General features: G+C 38.0%; 1 protein-coding gene across 1 annotated transcript; it reads left to right on the plus strand.

Moving 5' to 3' along the window:
* The first annotated feature begins 1,813 nt into the window (after window positions 1-1,813).
* Window positions 1,814-7,107, plus strand: LOC141615331 (sister chromatid cohesion 1 protein 1). The gene is made up of 20 exons (XM_074433731.1): window positions 1,814-2,034; window positions 2,686-2,754; window positions 2,842-2,900; window positions 3,015-3,059; window positions 3,164-3,183; window positions 3,277-3,353; window positions 3,435-3,555; window positions 3,775-3,844; window positions 3,962-4,040; window positions 4,177-4,289; window positions 4,476-4,570; window positions 4,676-4,840; window positions 4,951-5,113; window positions 5,247-5,329; window positions 5,458-5,650; window positions 5,733-5,811; window positions 5,947-6,101; window positions 6,288-6,372; window positions 6,462-6,574; window positions 6,676-7,107. Exons 1-20 carry the CDS (start codon window positions 1,982-1,984, stop codon window positions 6,756-6,758), a joined length of 1,920 nt encoding a protein of 639 aa, XP_074289832.1. The 5' UTR covers window positions 1,814-1,981; the 3' UTR covers window positions 6,759-7,107.
* The last annotated feature ends 11,316 nt before the right edge of the window (window positions 7,108-18,423 follow it).

The following is an 18,423-nucleotide window of genomic DNA, read 5'->3' on the forward strand; positions in this document are numbered from 1 at the left end:
ATAAACTTAAAGAGATTAAGTTGTGTGTTACTTGGCAAAGTATATTGTAGAGAGATAAGGGAGTTTATACCAGATTAATAGTGAGTTTTAGGTTGAATTGTGGATTATTGGATCGTTTTCTCAATGAGGATTGAGGAGTATTTATAGACTTTCACCTTTTGTCACGTAGTGGCCAAGTGGCTAGCAGGTGGAAAGACTGTTCTACCCTCGGCCGAGGGACCCATGGCAGGCCGGCTGGCCTGGTTGACTCCATGCCGAAGGGACTTGGATGTGAGTACGCGGATATGTCTCCTACCGGCTAGTTGCTTAGCGAGACCCAAGTGACAAAGCCTAAGTCGAGCCTAAGGGTGTCTAATACGTTGACTTGCTGTGAATGTCTTTGACCTTGCTCAATATGTTGACTCGGTCAGCGGGTGCAGAATATGCCCCATCAATAATAATAGTAAATAATAATAATAATAATAATAATAATAATAATAATAATAATAATAATAATAATAATAATAATAATAATAATAATAATAATAATAGTAATAGTAATAGTAGTAATAATAATAATCTGGGTAAAGTGGGTCAATGCCTACATTCTCAAGGGGGGAAGCCTATGGGACTTTAACATCACCGCTGCTCATTCCTGGGTTTGAGGCAATAGCATCAAGGCCAGGGACATATTACTGCAAGCAGCTGGTGATAGGCTGCAGGCAGAATCTTTGCTTATGCAGCCGAGTTATAAGCTTCTGATCTATGATAAGCTAAGGAACACTGGGGCTAATTTCTTTGAGCATAGGACCTTTGGGGACTCCTTCAATTACCCAAAACATAGGGTGATAGGACTCCTTGCTTTCCAAGGAAAGCTCCCTACTGTTGATAACATTTGTAAACGGGGGCTTGTGATGGTTAACAGATGCGCCTTGTGTGAGAGGCAGGCTGAATCTGTCAAGCATCTTTTCTTTAACTGTGTATTTTCTTCTGAGATTTGGGCTACTATCTCTACCTGGATTCGTGTTCCTTATAGGAGGGATTTGAAAGATATTCTGTTTTGGTTCAAACACCATAATAGAAGGAGGAGTTGGCTGAAGAAACAAAGAAGGTGTGCCTTGCTTTGCACCATCTACTTGCTATGGAATGAAAGGAACAAACGTATTTTTCGAGATGCAGTTTCCTCTTCCTCTTCTCTCACGTGGAAAATCAAGTATCTAGTTTTGCTGAGATCACGCTGTTCTGACGAGGCTTTCAATTGTCTTGCTATCTAGCTTGGCTTCTTTGCATTTTATTTGTAGGTTATAGGGGGCTATACTGGCCTCCTTTGTAGATTGTAAGGATCTGTACCAAACACTCTAATTTAATTTTAATAAGATCCTAATTTTCTGCAAAAAATAATAATAATAATACTAATAATAATAATAATAAATTAATAATAATAATAATAAAAATAATAAAAAAAAAATATTAATATTAATACATATATAATATTAATAATATTAATAAAAACTATTAAGTTTAAGATTCGCAAAATTGAAATTGGCTGAATTTAGTGGAGCCAATTGAATAGAATTTGAACTAAATCGAAATTTGAATCAATCAATCGAATAAGTAGAGGTAAGTAATCAAATCAAATAGAAATGAAAATGAATCAAATGAATCGAAAATAAGCCAAAAAAGAAAGGCTAACAGTCCTAAAACACTAGAACCAGCTGAGTGAAAAAAATATGAAAACGGAGAAATAACCGTGGCACTCCTCTCTCATTATTGTTGGGTTAAAAAAAGAGAATCTCTACATTTATTACCACGCACTCACAACTTTCTGCAATTCAGTTACACAACCAATTCTGGTGTTTTCCCTTTTTCTTTTCTCTCTCCTTCCTCTCCACTTTCTCTTCTTCATCTCCTTCTCTTAAGCTCCATTTCCTTGCTCCACAAGCAATTCAACGTACCTAATTATTAATTAAAAATTAATTAATCGATTAATTAAGCGAGAAAAATGTTCTACTCTCACCAGTTACTTGCTCGTAAAGCTCCTCTTGGCCAGATATGGTAATTTATCTTCATCTTCGTTATTTTTACAGTTTTTTTTTTTGAGTTTACGGAGAATGATTTACTCGTACTTCGTATATGCTTAATGCTCTGTTTTTCAACGTTTTTTTTCCGAAATTTTGGTGAATCGTGCTTCGGAATATTACGAGCTCCATATAATGTTGATTTTACGTCGATTTCATTACATTGCTTGAAATTAGTAGCGGAGTGTTTGTTTCTGTATTATTTGTAATGTTTTGATGAATTTTGAAATATAATTTTGATTTTAAGTTTATTAAACTCTTATTTGCTTATTTGCTCTGTTTTTCAAAAAAAAAAAAAAAATTAACGGAAAATTTGTTGTATAATCGAACCTCGGAATATTAAAAGCTCCGTAAATGTTAATTTTATGTCGATTTCGTTTACATCGCTTGAAATTACAGCGATATATCCTTTCTGTGTAATTTGTGATGTTCCGACGAATTTTGATTTTTTTTAAGGATGATATCGTATGTTTAGTACAATTTTTATGAGAGAGATGTAGTGATTTAAGAATACTGAAGGTTAGAGAAGTGTTTAATGAAATGCTACTGAATAATGATGAATAATTAAGTAATTAATTAACTGTGTGAGGAAATTTAATGGTGTCATGGTGTGTGTGTGAAATGAAAGGATGGCGGCGACAATGCACGCGAAGATGAACCGGAGGAAACTCGATCAAATCGACATTATTCGTATCTGGTATAATTTTCTCCCTCTCTTGCTCAAGCTTAGTTATAAATTTTACCGGCTGTTAATAAAATTTCATGTGAATCCGAAATATTACAGCGAAGAAATCTTGAATCCGTCTGTTCCAATGGCGTTGAGGTTATCTGGAATTCTCATGGGTATAACACACACCACTTCATTAATTATTATTACTAATTTTATATTTGAATCGAGTAATTTTAGGATTTCGACTCGTTATTTGTTGATGAATTCTCTTTAATTTTAATTTGCAGGTGGCGTTGTTATTGTCTATGAGCGGAAAGTCAGACTTCTCCATGGTTAGCCCCTATTTAACCCTAAAAATACTCTGTTACAAAATTGATTTTCCTGTTAATTCGCGATTTTATTTGATAACTAATTGGCACTGTTTGGTGTTAAACAGATGATGTAAATCGATTTCTGGTACGTTTACTGTTGACGTTGTGATGATAAATGTTAGTAGTGGTTTGATATTTGAGTAAAACAGTAATTTGTTGTGGTAACTCTTTTTTCCAGCTTGAAATTAACTCAGCGTGGAAGGTGAAACCAGCAGTGGATCACACAGTTCTTCCCAAAGGCAAAAACCAAGCAAAGTGAGTCACACGCGCCATATACACCTCGATTTTACGATGAAACATCCGTTTTTGCTTAAGTTGAAATCGGTTGAGTTGCAGGTTTGAGGCAGTGACATTGCCAGAAAACCATGATAATGTCGGGGATATTGAGCAGTCCCTTGACTCCTCTAACAAAGTTGCGAGCAGTATGGGTTTTCAGCAAACTGCTTATATTGCAATGGTATAACTCAATTTTGGATTCCGTCATATCAATTGTTGGAAAATTAGTGCCAATCTCCCAATGCGACTGGGAATAACCAACCAACCATCTAAACACATGTCAATAACGTCTATTTCAGGACACTCGGTTACAATATTAGTTATTAACTATATTTCCGCAACTAGTTTATGGGATAGTAGTTTGTATCATTCTGACAGTTAATTATGTGTGATGATACAGCGATTGGATACTATTGATGAGCTTACTGAGAGCTTCAAAGAAAAAGAGCCAGACCAACAACACCATCAAGGTTTAATTTCTTTACCAATTTGCTTAATTGAACCATCTGAATGCTTGTGAAATTGTCTGTTTAGTTTGTAGTCTGTATAGTGACCATGTCCTAACTGTTCTGCATATTGTTTTTCAGTTGATGCTGCTACTATTACATTAGATGATCCCTTTGATTCATATCAAGTTGGCTCCGGACTTTACAATCGGTTTGAAAGGTAAACTAGGCATCAAATATGAAATGGTTTACAAGTCACTTGTACCAGATACTCACTGTTTATTTTGCTGGGTTACATGCTCATTTTTTACCCAAGTTTGGTCGAGTTTCATACAATTGAGTTCTGTTCTTTGCAGGTTTGACATTGAAGGGGATGAAGAAACGACACTATTTAACATCCCTTCACAAGAGCAAAATATCCCACCTCCAAATGCACACTCTCCACCTCCGGCCATGGAGCCTCAAACAGGTTTGTAGCACGGTATATGGCATATGTCCGTTTGTCATTCGCTACTGTGATGCACCATCAATCATTCAATATTGCAGTTGCACTGCAATGCTGACGTATTTTCTGAGCGTTAGGCAATAAGGAAAAAACATTTGAGTTTACATGGTTTAGTATGAGTTTGAAAATTATCATATTGTCTATATGCAGACTACAACACAAGGGACTTCTCTAGAGTAGACGATGTTCATAATCCGGAAAAACAGTATGATGAATCTTCTCCTCAGCTTAAGGACGGTGAGAAGGTAAACTGTTATTCCTCCGCTATGATCTATCTGTTATCCAAGCAATAACTGTTGTTGCTGATAAATAGCGACACTGTGCTAAAAGCAACTCCGTACCAATTTCAGCAACAGCAGCTAAGTGCCCAGAAGCAAAATCAAGCTAGAAGGAAAATAAGAAGAAAGGCCCATTTCATTATGGATAATGAACAAACCATGATCCCTAGCAATTTATACCAGTCTTGGCTTCAAAATGCTGCCGACATCTGTAGCAGCAGACCCAAAGTCGGAGAGGTTTTCCTTTTTGTCAACAATGTGTCTTTCATTATCTTGTTCTTACGCAATATGGAGAGGAAGTCTCCTGTATAACTTCAAGATGTTAATTGCAAACATAACTTTTACAGGATTCGGATCTAAAACCAACCGCAAAAATTGCAAAACTAATGAATCTACCGCCAGTAGCTATATGCTGTGGGTTAATCGGAAAAAACAATGAAGTCCATTACCCGATGCCACTTCTGAAGCTGTGGATGACAAGTACGCAGCCACCTCATGATTCACCGTCTGGTTAGTTTTTAAAAAGCCTCCTGTAGCCCTTCTATTATCTTCTTGTGAGAAATGTTGCAGCATATTCACCGTCTGGTTGATACTTGGTATTAGATGATTGAGTTTTTGTGAACATTTTGAATCTTCCATGCAGCAAGGACTAGCTCACCTCGTGCACCAGAGCCATCATCATCCTCACCTCCCAGTGGTCAAGGCTATCATGATCCACCTGAAATTGTAAGAACTTGTTCAAATAGGACGAGAAAAATTTGTGTTACCGACAACTGTTGGCTCAAGGCCTATAATAAAAATATTTGTGTTACGATTAATTCGTGTAAGGTGTAACTGATATTGAGATGGAACAGCCCATGGGAGACTTTGGCACTGGAGTGGCAGCTGGAGATTTTGGCACTGGAGTGGCAACTGAAGGGATGTCGTCAAGGGAAATAATTAGACGCCAAGAGCGCAGAACCACCGAAAACCCAATACCCAATTTTGACGGGGTGCTTTCTGCTGGGGGAACAACTAATAATCTAATGGCATCAGGAAACGGTTCTGGTATTACAGCTATCTTTTGCCTGTTTCCAAGAGAGTCATTGTAGATTCAGATTGAATTTTACGGCTTAATTTTGTATTACAGATAAAAGTGTAAGATCAGTGCCTAGCCCAACACATGGAGACGATGTCTTTGTGAACACTTCCGACAACAATTCAGGGCGGTCAGTTCACAGTTTTCCATTTCAGTGTATCAGACTGAGAATATACTTTGATTTGACTAAGGAAGAATTTGATTATAAAAGGATTTAGTACGCTTTCAGAAAGTGATTTCTGAAATTTTTGAAATTCTCATGTAGATTGAACAAAAGAAGGGCTTCATCCAGACTCACTGATACTGGCCTTGAGGCACTTGATGAGGAGAACCCATGGTTCGAAGCAGGAGAACCCAATTTTGAAGTGCGGAATTCCAAAATGCCAAGACGCTCTAACTATGGCCCAACTCCTGATCATGGTAATCAATAATCCACATAAAAGGTCCCATTATCGAATCCCTGGGGTCCTCATACACTGGAATACTCCTTTTTTTCGGACAATCTTACCACTATCTTTCAACGGGACACTTGGGAGTCAATTTTGTAGGTGCGCGACCTGTGCTAACCAGAAAGCGGGCATTTTCATAATTGTTTGAACTTTGCAGAAATACTAGTAGAAACGGGAACTACTCAGACTCAGCGTCCTGTAATTGATGAGGAGGCCGAGATAAGGACTAATAATATTGCAACGTATGTCAACCTTATTGAATTCTCTGAGGTTATACTCTCGATTTGTTATAGTCAATACTGATTACTGATGTGTGCTAAACATGATGTAGGCAACTGAAGACATACTTTGAGACGACTGGAGCACCTCAGACCGAATCATTAAACCAGCTTGCTCTTGGGATGGTCCGAAAACAAGCAGCTCAACTATTTTATCAGACTTGTGGTGCGCGCATCAATCTTTCTACTACTACGCATTCATCCTGATCTTCAGTAATTTCACTGGTGCCAAGTCAGTGTGGTTAACTTTCTTCATTTACCTTGCAGTTTTAGCAACCCGTGATGTCCTAAAAGTAAAGCAGACATTGGCATACGGAGACATTATCCTCTCTAGAGGAGCTAAGATGTGACCAAGTAACATTCACAGCTCTACATCATGGTACAAAATAGCATACTTCTACATTGCAACATGGATGAGTAGGATGACCTCCTTTAATTAACATATATACTCCCTCCGTTCTAATCATTTGTTTACTTTTGATTAAAATACTCTTCACAATGAATATAAAAGGTAAATAAATAACTGAGACGGAAAGAGTACTTAACATATACCAGAATCTGGCTTTTTGAGGCAGAAACAGAAGCCTAGCTACATTATGTTGCTTGAATTTTGGATATTGGATAAGTTAGAGTTGAAACCTACACATTTCAGCAGCTGATCATGAATTATTATTTTAATGCTTAATCATGTCTTCATGTTATTCCATTAATTTTGCATCATCACCACAAGTTCTGCCCCTTATATTGACATATATAGGAGTATATATCAGTTGATCTCACTTGTGACGGTTCACAAATGTGATCATTTTTATGATAAAAGGTAATCATTTACAATTTTTATTTATCAAATAATGCTTACATTTTATCATTAAATAGTCACATTTCTCCGTCACAAACGAGAATTTGAGTGTATATTAAGACGTGCCATAATGATGAAACCAACACAATGATGTATATGATCCTCATTTTGCAAATCATTTTAGCATATTGTGTTCAAGTCACTTTATGCAAGCTCTTCTATATGTCATATTGTCATGTGAGTGACACATGTTAAAAAGCATTATTTTGTGGGTGTAGGGTAATTAAGAAGAATATTCAGTCTGATTTTACACGGTTTAGAACAACTCATACCTTCTAATCTAGTTGGGATTATATTAATAGAAGATGTACTTAGCTGGCTGCACATGTTCCTTTTCTTGCTAAATTTTACTTCATCCAGGCATCCAGCTCAAGTACTATTCCTGATTACAAGCATGTATATATTTGAGTCAACATTATCTTAGCTAGCTAGCTAGTCAAAGATCAAGAATCAAGTTTATGAATTTTAAATTATATACTTTTGAAACAAAAATCGAAATATTTGTCTTAAACTTAGACGAGTCAAATATATATTAAAAGAGCTAAAAGTAAAATGCTTCGCGAGTCATTATTTATCTCATCTTTACAAATGATATACTGCATATTATTTACCCCTTTTTTATTTAAAGATGGATAATCCATTCTAAGAGAAACTAGTTGTAAAATATGATTCAAAAAAATTCTTCCAACAATACTTAGCAATGTGGTTGATCCATTGTGCTTCCTTATATGGCACGACACCAACTGGTGTCAATAATCAATAATTCAAAGGAGCTGCTTCAATGGTGCTATACCATAAAACTTATAGTAGTAAAATTTACTGTTTATATTGTGGTCCTAAAGTATTCCTAACCAGACCAGGTAAGTGTAACCATTTATGACTTATTGACTTTAGCTCAATTTTATTTTATGGTGTAGCAACTTTTTTCAATGTTTATGGCTTATTGACTTTAGCTAAAATGAGATTCGTCTCATTTGTATGTATCAACTCTTATCTTGTGTTCCATTAACTATATTTTTTTTATACATAATCATCCAAAAAAGCTACGGTTACACCCGGTTAACTGTAACATCTTCCCATAATCATCTACCCATGATATTTACATGATTATTTTCTATGGTTAATGTTTATTAGTCATTCTGTCAAATAGAGGGATAATGAGACACAAGTGGAGACATGCAAATGGGACATGTAATTCAGACTTAGACACAACTAAGTTAAAAGAAGCTCTGAGTCGATTAACATAATATCTTTGAGATCCACTGAGGATTTAATTAAAAGAAATTTCAAGTTGTTGAGAAATTACGATTTCCTAAATTAATAAACTTGATTTTTTACCCTTTTAACATATTATCTTGTATAGAACAATTTTGGTTAGAAATCTATATCGATCTTCAAATTACTTTCTAAGTTTGCCTTGTCTTTCCTAATTTCCTTATATCAAGATTCTAATCCATTAAAATATACAACAAATCAATCAATAAATCATCTCATACATTATAGGAGTACATACAACCACATCAACTTGCTGAGACATTTTCCCACTAGTTAATCTTCGTGTCTGATGGGGCATATTTTGCACCCGCTGACCGAGTCAATATATTGAGCAAGGTCAAAGCTAAAAGACAGCAAGTCAACATATTAATGACCCTAACCGGCAAAGCCTCGTCGGCTGTCACACTGGGTCTCGGCAACTAGCCGTGAGAGGCATAATCCGTGTACTCACATCCAGTCCCCTCGGATGGAGTCAACCAGGCTCGCTGTCATGGGTCCCTCGTCCGAGGGTAAGACAGTCTTTCCACTTGCTACGCCACTTGGCCACTTGGCCACTACGTGACAAAAGGTGAAAGTCTATAAATACTCATCATCTCTCATTGAGAAACTAACTGGAATATCTGGTATAAACTCTTTTATCTCTCTACAATATACTTTGCCAAGTTCAACACACAACTTATCTCTCTAAGTTTACTGACTTGAGCGTCGGAGTGAGTACGCTCGGTACCAAGCCGAGCCCTCAGTTTGTTCATCTTTACAGGAAAGAGTAAAAGGAAGAGACGAGCAACGACATCATTCTACAAGCTCAAGTGGTCACAATCCTGTTCCGGAATTACACCCGGAACAATTGGCGCCGTCTGTGGGAACAACAGCCGGCGACGGCTGATCTATAAAAAAACCCAGACAAAGCATCCATGTCAACATTCATCGACATATCAGAAAGCCTGTCATCAGGAATGCATAAGGAACCTGCTAAATCCGAGCCATGGGTTAGATCCGTACCAGTCCTGGCCTTCTTGGATTGAGGGCCGGCTGACCCCACCTCTCTCCCTGCCTCGGTAACAGCAGCAGAAGGCGTTGTTTCTTTCCTCTTACCAGAGGGAGGAGGACCCTCCAGAACGGTGACGTCCTCGTCAACATTGACGACCACCTTATCCTTTTGGACTACGGGGATTGGAGATCGAGTTGGAGTTGACGTCGTAGCCGCCGCAGACGTTGTTTTTGGTCTCCGGCGCGGCACGTTACCGCCAATCTCTGCTTGAGTCACCCCCACATCCATTGCCTTCAGCGCCTGCTCCATGAGTTCGTGCGGGGCCCATGCATGATCACGCGGCGCGCCTTAGGGTGCAGCTCAACAACTCTCCCGTCCTGGTCAAGTCCCAACTTGTTTAGGATGGAGACAGAGAGATCCCGGCCAAATCGATCTGCAAGAAACAAAGTCAACAGTTAAGCGAAAGAAATAAACCGAGGCCCAAACATCGAAGCATAAAAGCAAAGAAGGGCCTCATACCGACCCCACTCACCCTGGCTGAGAGCCGGTATGAAGCCGACGTGGCAAAGCGGCTCGTCTTGAAGGACGATCTGCGTCGGAGGCATCCATCCCTTCGGCGTGCCATCCTTCTCAGCCTCAAACATGCTCATTGCCCGCACTTCGTCGTCTTTAAGATAAACCTTCTTGGCGTCCATCTTAATCTTATTACGGGAGACATATCTTTCATGCTCCCCCTGACTCTCACACTGCAAATTGACGCGCGCCGGAAGGACCGGGGCGGTGGATAGTCCTCCGGAACCTCGACATATACCCACCGCCCCTTCCAGTCTTTGCAGGATGTCAGCTTGGAGACGGTCACATAGCCCGGCTTGGTCTGCACGCTGTACCACCCCATGGCGCCTTGGGTAGACAGCCGAAGATGGTGGAGCCGGCGGAAAAGGTTCACCGTTGGGGCCACCCCCTTAAAGAGACAAAACCATACGAAGCCTATAATCGTCCTAATGGCCAACGGGTGCAGTTGTGCCACGACGACATTCATGGCTTTGATTATGGCCGAGACACGTTCATGAAGAGGAAAACGGAGCTCATACTCCAGATGCCTAATATACACGCCTATACAGCCTTCGGGAGGGCAACAGACTGCCTGATCACCCTCAGGGACAATAATTCTATACCCCCTGTCGAAGGAGTAATGGTCTTCAAAAGGTTCAGGCCCGGAGACACTAGCGAACTTGTTCGTCCAAACACGGTCGGGTTTAATCGAGCAGGCTTCGCCGTGCCACAAGTAATGCGGCCTCTCTGAATCAGATTGGGTCTTTTCCTCCTCATCATCATCAAAATCTTCCAAAAATTTCTCATCAATTTCAGGAGAAGGCGACTTGCGACCCCCGAACCCAACCGGGGTGACAACCAGTGGCTCATGTTCATCAGGATGCGGCGGTTCGCCCCCCGGGGTTGAGGTACTGGCCGGAGCGTCAGCAGCAGACATGGTGGCAAACGAATACTTAACAAATAAAAGTTGGGGAAGAATTTGTTTTTACCTTGAAAGAAAGTGTTACGCCGAGTAACGCTTCGAAAATTAGAGAGAGAAAGAAACTCTTCGAAAACTAGAGAGAGAAAATTTTTCTTGAAAATGAAATTTGTACGACAAAATGAGGGGCACACTGCTCTATTTATAGAGCAAAGCCAACTAGCCGACCGAGAGGCATAATCCGTGTACTCACATCCAGTCCCCTCGGCATGGAGTCAACCAGGCCTGCCGGCCTGTCATGGGTCCCTCGTCCGAGGGTAAGACAGTCTTTCCACCTGCTACGCCACTTGGCCACTTGGCCACTACGTGACAAAAGGTGAAAGTCTATAAGTACTCATCATCTCTCATTGAGAAACTAACTGGAATATCTGGTATAAACTCCCTTATCTCTCTACAATATACTTTGCCAAGTTCAACACACAACTTATCTCTCTAAGTTTACTGACTTGAGCGTCGGAGTGAGTACGCTCGGTACCAAGCCGAGCCCTCAGTTTGTTCATCTTTACAGGAAAGAGTAAAAGGAAGAGACGAGCAACGACATCATTCTACAAGTTCAAGTGGTCACAATCCTGCTCCGGAATTACACCCGGAACAGTGTCTTTATTGTATCACTTGAATATTTGTTCACAATAACTAAAATTAACATTCGTCATTATATGTTGAAAGATTTAGACCTTGTTATTTTCGGCTGAAATAAACTAAATTTAATGGAGCTGAATTTTACTAAGGTAAGAGTTAGGCCCTGCTTTTTTTTTACTGAAAAAAACTGAACTTGAAATGAATTAAAATTAAGTCATAAAGAATACCCACGTTGAGAAAATTATTCACTATTAACACTTATGACAATAGACACCTCTCTCCATTTGTTTTAAAAAAATTGAACTTTGAAATCAAGTCCACCTAAATGCAAGTACACATTTAAACACTAATGACTAATGATTCACCTAAATTAGTTCTTGGCAACAAACGCTCGTGCATAAGAATTGAACTACACTACACTACCCAACAATAATAACACTACTAGTCTGAAGTTTGAAATGAAGAGTAGTAGTCTAAACGTTAAATGCTGAAAATGCTCTCTAAAGTCACGAGGATAATGAAGCACACGCCAGAACTGGTACCCACACACACCACATTACCCCACGCCCGCCCCACGCTATTCCAACACCTTCTCATTAATCACTCCCTTAATTATTAACTCCCCCTCCCGCTAATCTTGCTTATGACGAAACTATCCGTCTTAATAATAAAACAGGTTAAATACTATTTCACATTGATATACAAGTTTTTTCAATGTATATTTTTTTTTTCAATGCATTTTGTTTTTCTTATCCTTTCCACATAAATATTATTTAATCCGTTTTCAGCTCAAGACGAATATACCCAAGATTTTACCCTCTTGCTTATCACAAAATCTTGTTTGTGACGGCACATATCCGTCACTCTTGAGTGGCGGATACCATTTTACCTCACAAAGTACCCACTTTTTCTCTCTCTGCAATACTATTCATGTGGTCCCCTTTCTCCACTAACCCATTTTGTTACCATTTTATCTCACAAAATATCCGCCACAAATGGTAACCCGTCACAAGGGGGACCAATTGCTTGCTTATATATTAACACTCAATTTGGATCATTTTCATTACTTTCTCTTCATTTCCTCTCTAATAGACTCTTATTCTAATATATTTTCTCTCTCTATTCATTAAATCATTACTTTTATTAAATAAGTACAACCATTAGATTGTCCCAGAATTTTAATCTGGACGGTTCAAAATAATGGAGGTTCATTTCTTTTCAAGTAATGAAGAGAATCAGAAGCGATTAACACTATATACACCCAACACCCTTCGCTCCACCCTCACACCACTTTCATAACTCAACCTCTCAAATCACTTCTCTCTCTAAAACCCCCAAAAAAAAACCCAGAAAAATCCCCAAAAAAACAGAAAACCTAATTAAATGTTGGTACAATGGATGAAGAGATCATCCTCTACACGCGTCCACACCAGATCTCCTTCCTTCACCGACAACCACCACCACAACCACCCTCCTCAAACGACGCCGTATCACTCCCCTTCCCCAATCCACAAACACTCCGTCTCTTTCAAAGACATTGAATCTCTCCTATCAAATTCCCCAAACTACCCTTCTAGTCCACTCTCCTTAAAAGACATCCATACCCTCTTCTCCGATCCGGATCCCCCGACCCGGATCCACCCTTCCATCTTCCACCGTGCTCGCGCCTGGGCCCAACGCCAAACCCAACCCCAAACCCTAACCCTAACCCAAACCGAACCGCCAGACTGTCAGAACAAAGTCGTCATTTACTACACCGGTCTACGGGTTATTCGTCGGACATACGAAGATTGTCGGGCTGTCAGATGGATGTTAAAAGGATACGGAGTGAAATTAGACGAACGAGATCTATCAATGGATTCAGCCTACGTGGATGAGCTGGTTAAGGTTGTTGGAGGTGAAAGGAAGGAGAAAGTGGTAAAAATGTTACCGTTGGTGTATGTGAATGGGAAGTGTATAGGTGGTGTTGAGGAAATAAGAAGGTTACATGAATGTGGTGAATTGAAGAAGGTATTATCGACGGTGCCGCGAATCGAGAAGGGTAGTAATGGTGGTGGTGGTGGTGGGTATGGTGGTGGATGTGAGGTATGTGGTGGATGTAGGTATGTGGTTTGTGAGTATTGTGATGGAAGTCATAAAGTATTTGTTGGGAAAATTGATGGGTTTAGAAGTTGTAGTGTTTGTAATGTTAATGGTTTGGTTAAATGTCCTTGTTGTACTTCTGCTCTTTTGTTTTGATCATTTTCATGAATTACAATTAGTTTACAATTAGGGATCAAATTAGGGTTTAATTGACTTTTCAGATTACTGATTAGAAGAAGATGAATGTGTTTTTTAGGGATAATGCTGATGAGATGATTAATGTAAGTACAGTACAATTTTTGCAATTATATCCAGTGTTTTTTTTTTTTTTTTTTGGTTATCGTGTTGTTTGTTGTCTTGATTTTGCTGTCTTTGTTATTGGATTGTACTAATGGCGCCTCTAATTTTAATGAGAGCGGATTTTCTGTTGCAGAAATGTGTTTCATCTCGTCTCCCACTATTTTGCTGTCTTTGTTATAGGGATGTGCTAATGGTGCCTCTAATTTTGAATGAGAGCGGATTTTCTGTTGCAGAATAGTGTTTTATCTCGTGTCCCACTATTTTGTTGTCTTTGTTATTGGAATGTGCTAATGGCCTCTAATTTTGAATGAGAGCGGATTTTTTGTTGCAGAAATGTGTTTCATCTCGTGTCCCGCTATTTTGTTGTCTTTGTTATTGGAATGTGCTAATGGCCTCTAATTTTGAATGAGAGCGGATTTTGTGTTGCAGAAATGTGTTTCATCTCGTGTCCCACTATTTTGCTGTCTTTGTTATTGGAATGTGCTAATGGCGCCTCTAATTTTGAATGAGAGCGGATTTTCTGTTGCAGAATAGTGTTTTATCTCGTGTCCCACTATTTTGTTGTCTTTGTTATTGGAATATGCTAATGGCCTCTAATTTTGAATGAGATCGGATTTTCTGTTGCAGAACAGTGTTACATCTCGTGTCCCACTATTTTCTTTCGTTGATTTCTTTAAAAAGAGAAGAGCGGGACATGAGATGGGTAATTTGATCATCTAATCGGTAAACAAATGACCCGGACAGCTGCGATTGTTTTTTGGGGGTGCGCTCCGGGACAGGTGATTAAGATAGTTAGATTTACTAATAATAGGAAATGTGATTGGTAAGACATTTGAGGCAAAATCATGTGCTAGTGTTATCAGTATGTTGGGTATCAATTTACTGTCAATATCAAGTTAGGTGCTCTTGTTGTAACTAAGATCCTCACCATTTCTTCCGAGGAAATACTGTACATGATTAGTCTCGACTCCGGACCATTGATTTGGTAATTTAGAGAGGAAATGGAGAGAAAAATAAACGGTCTTCTTGTTGTTAGACTCCTGCACATCTCCTCGTTTGAACTTTTTCATAGTTAAGTTACCAGTAGAATTGCTTGACGTTTGAAATTTGAATAGGGAAGGTTATGGATACTGTATATAGTTAGTTAGAAATGCAAGTATTATTAGGTAATGTAAGTGGTTGGGTGGTTGGTTACTGTGAATGTGATTGTATCAGTCTTTTAACTTTTACTGTGTTTATTTATTTACTCAACTGTTTACTTAGTTGCCTTGAGAGCTTGATATACGGAGTATTCATTTTTGGGACATGCAGTAAATAGTTCATCTGAAATCTGAACATGAGAGAATGTTGATGTTTACTGGGTTTTACCCGACTATTTTTTTTTTTAGTATTTTAGTTTGGAGCGTTTCGGAGAATTGTTTGACTTCCTTTTTCGGAAATGTACTTTATGTGTAAATGGATCGTCTACGAGTAATTTTTGTCGACTTATCAACCATCAAAAATAGCTACACTTGAATTCAATATTGCTACTCCGTATTTTGTAATGCGGTTTTTAGGAGACGAAAAACATCTTTTAAGTTTTTAACTTGCCTTTTGATACGGATTTTTGAAATATGGGGGATTTTGAAAGAGTTTGAAGTAAGTAAAAGGATAAATTACAAATAACCACCATGTATTTACGTATTTTTACAAATAACCACCTTGTATTTCTGTTTTTACAAATAACCCCCTTACTTTAACGTATACTTCCCAATCACCACCGTATATTTGAACCGATACTCGGTTTTATATTTTCCTACTCGTTAACAAAAAAATTATACTTTCAAACCCTAAATATCAAAATCCCCAAAATCAATTAATCAATTCAATCCATTGAATCAATGATAGGTATTGAGTCGTTTTCTCTTGTAAAACCGTCCATTGATTAATATAATTGAAAATGAATATATCTACAATGAAATCAGATAGATGAGGAAACGGTTCCAATGAAATTGTTTTACGGTATAATATATTTATGTAAGGCATAACAGAGAACTGCCATTTTTTCCAACTGAACACATGTCTAAAAACTTGATCAGTACAAACAAAGTATTGAATACCACATGGTTTAACCATGATGGTTATAATCAGAAGTTTGCGCGCAAAGTTTTGGCATTATTGATAATGTTTCTTCAGGTTCCGGTTTTTATCTTGTACTACTAATGTCTTATGATGATAATTGATAATTATTGAAGAAAAAAAGATGGATGTAAAGCAGCAGTCTCATGATTGGTGGTTTGATTTGGAGGATTTTGGGATTAGGATTTGAGAGTATAAATTAATTTGGGGTAATTGGGGAAGATGTAATTGAATATGTTTGGCAAAGTTAGTGAATGTAAGTAAGTGGGGGGTAGTATGGGTATTCCACGTAAATTTTTCATTAACGAGTCGGAAAATATGAAAAACGAGTATCGATTTAAATATACGGTGGTGATTGGAGAGTATACGTTAAAGTCTACGAGTTATTTGTAAAAATAGAAATACATGGTGGTTATTTGTAAAAATACGTAAATACATGGTGGTTATTTGCAATTTATCCAAAAAATGTAGAGGACCGTTTATATACAACACCATGCATATGTGATTTCTTTTTTACAGAGTTGGTAAGTAAAACTAAAACCAAAACCAAAACCGATAGTCCTTCCTTTGCGACAACCTACCCTCACTTTGAGTTTCGAAAGACAAAAACTTTTATATGATATCATCGATAAATAAATTTATTGGAAGACCAACTCATCTACACATTTTACCGCACTTGTGTAAATGAATATTAAGTTGGTCTAACAATAAATTGTTACCATACGTCTTACAAAAATGGCTCGCCGGAAAAGAAAACATCTTGACGATACCCCATTTCCATTTGCGATCAACAGCTCAGTGTAATTATGGAATAACATTTAAGACATAGTGGAATATTAGTCATCATATACCAAAAATACGTGAAAGTGGATGTTGGTTGAACGGATAAATTTAAAGCAGGTTGTAATAAGACAACCCTATATATATACCCCCCAAACATCTCACCAATTTATTTGTCTCACTCTCTCTGAAAACACTCAAACAACACATCCCACAAATATTGTGGAATAGACTACAATTTAATTGTAGTCTATTCCACAATTAATTCCACAATTTAATTGTAGTCTATTCCACAATTAATTCCACAAATATCCATGTATAAACCCACAAATTTGTAGCGATATTTATATTGTTTGTTTTTTATTATTTTCCATATATTGTATTTATTATATATTATATACTATATACTATATACTATGTTTCATGTTACAACACCGAATTTGTGGATTTATACAGAGTATTGAAAGCTTAAACTACCCAATTTTATGGGTTCTATGTATGTTGTATCACTTGTATGTATGAGTGTATGACAACATCATCATAACCTTAGTCCCAAAATGTATCATTGTTAAGAAATACTGCAAGTAACCACAAGTTAACTAGTTTGGGGGAGAGACGGTGAGCGGCTTGCAAATCTTCATGTATGCATCTGAAGTCTGAACAATCGATCCTTCTGGTTAACAGTTTTGCTTTGCTCATTCTGAAAAAGGTTTACATAATTGACTGTTTTAGAATTTTATTTTATTTTCTACGATCCACGTAATGACTTTCACAGTAGTTTCAGATCAAACACAAATTGTACTGCATTTATACAAGAAGCGTCAGCAGGGGCGGAATAAGGGTTTAGGAAATTAAGTAAATCGAATTGGCTCAATGGCTCAGCCACTGCACGTCAGGCCGTCAGCAGCAATCCATTAAATAAAAAATCAACGATAAGAGAGTCGATCCAAATAGAGAAAATAAACAGATCTGGCAAATTTATGCGCTCTGAATTTTCATTATGCAAGTTTTTAACATTCACAGAAGTAAACGGTAAGCTGGAAGTGTGTCTCCCTCAACTACAAACATTCTAGTATCTATATGTGTACATGAAATTGTTATGCACAATTGTGCATAAAGAATGATACTTTTCAAAAAAATATACCATCTAATGACGTGGAAATGCAAATGCTGCAGCAGGTTGCTCCTCAACAGGAGGAATACTCACGTACTCGTGCTTCAGCTCTTCAGAATGTTGAACATACAATCTCAGAACTTAGTGGGATTTTTACACATCTGGCTGGAATGGTAGCTCACCAGGGTGAACTGGCTATTAGGTTGTCATATTGCTGTTTGAGTTTAAAGTTTTATGCTATTCATATTTTTCTACGGGTCTGAAACTGTGAATGAGAATTCAGAAATGCATTAGAGTTTCCACACTTAATCCTGGTCCTCCAAAGTTGGGTGAGGCCGGAGTCCCAAACCATTACAGGTTTGAACGAATCGGTTCATTTTAGATGC

This window comes from Silene latifolia, chromosome 11, assembly GCF_048544455.1.
Source record: "Silene latifolia isolate original U9 population chromosome 11, ASM4854445v1, whole genome shotgun sequence".
NCBI classification, from domain to species: domain Eukaryota; kingdom Viridiplantae; phylum Streptophyta; class Magnoliopsida; order Caryophyllales; family Caryophyllaceae; genus Silene; species Silene latifolia.

What these genes read in the sequence shown, in the direction of transcription:
- LOC141615331 (XM_074433731.1), top strand. Translation starts at nt 1,982, where the DNA reads ATGTTCTACTCTCACCAGTTACTTGCTCGTAAAGCTCCTCTTGGCCAG. An exon ending in CTTTACAATCGGTTTGAAAG is followed by an intron (nt 4,041 to 4,176) that starts GTAAACTAGGCA and finishes TGTTCTTTGCAG; the next exon opens with GTTTGACATTGAAGGGGATG. An exon ending in ACTATTTTATCAGACTTGTG is followed by an intron (nt 6,575 to 6,675) that starts GTGCGCGCATCA and finishes TTTACCTTGCAG; the next exon opens with TTTTAGCAACCCGTGATGTC.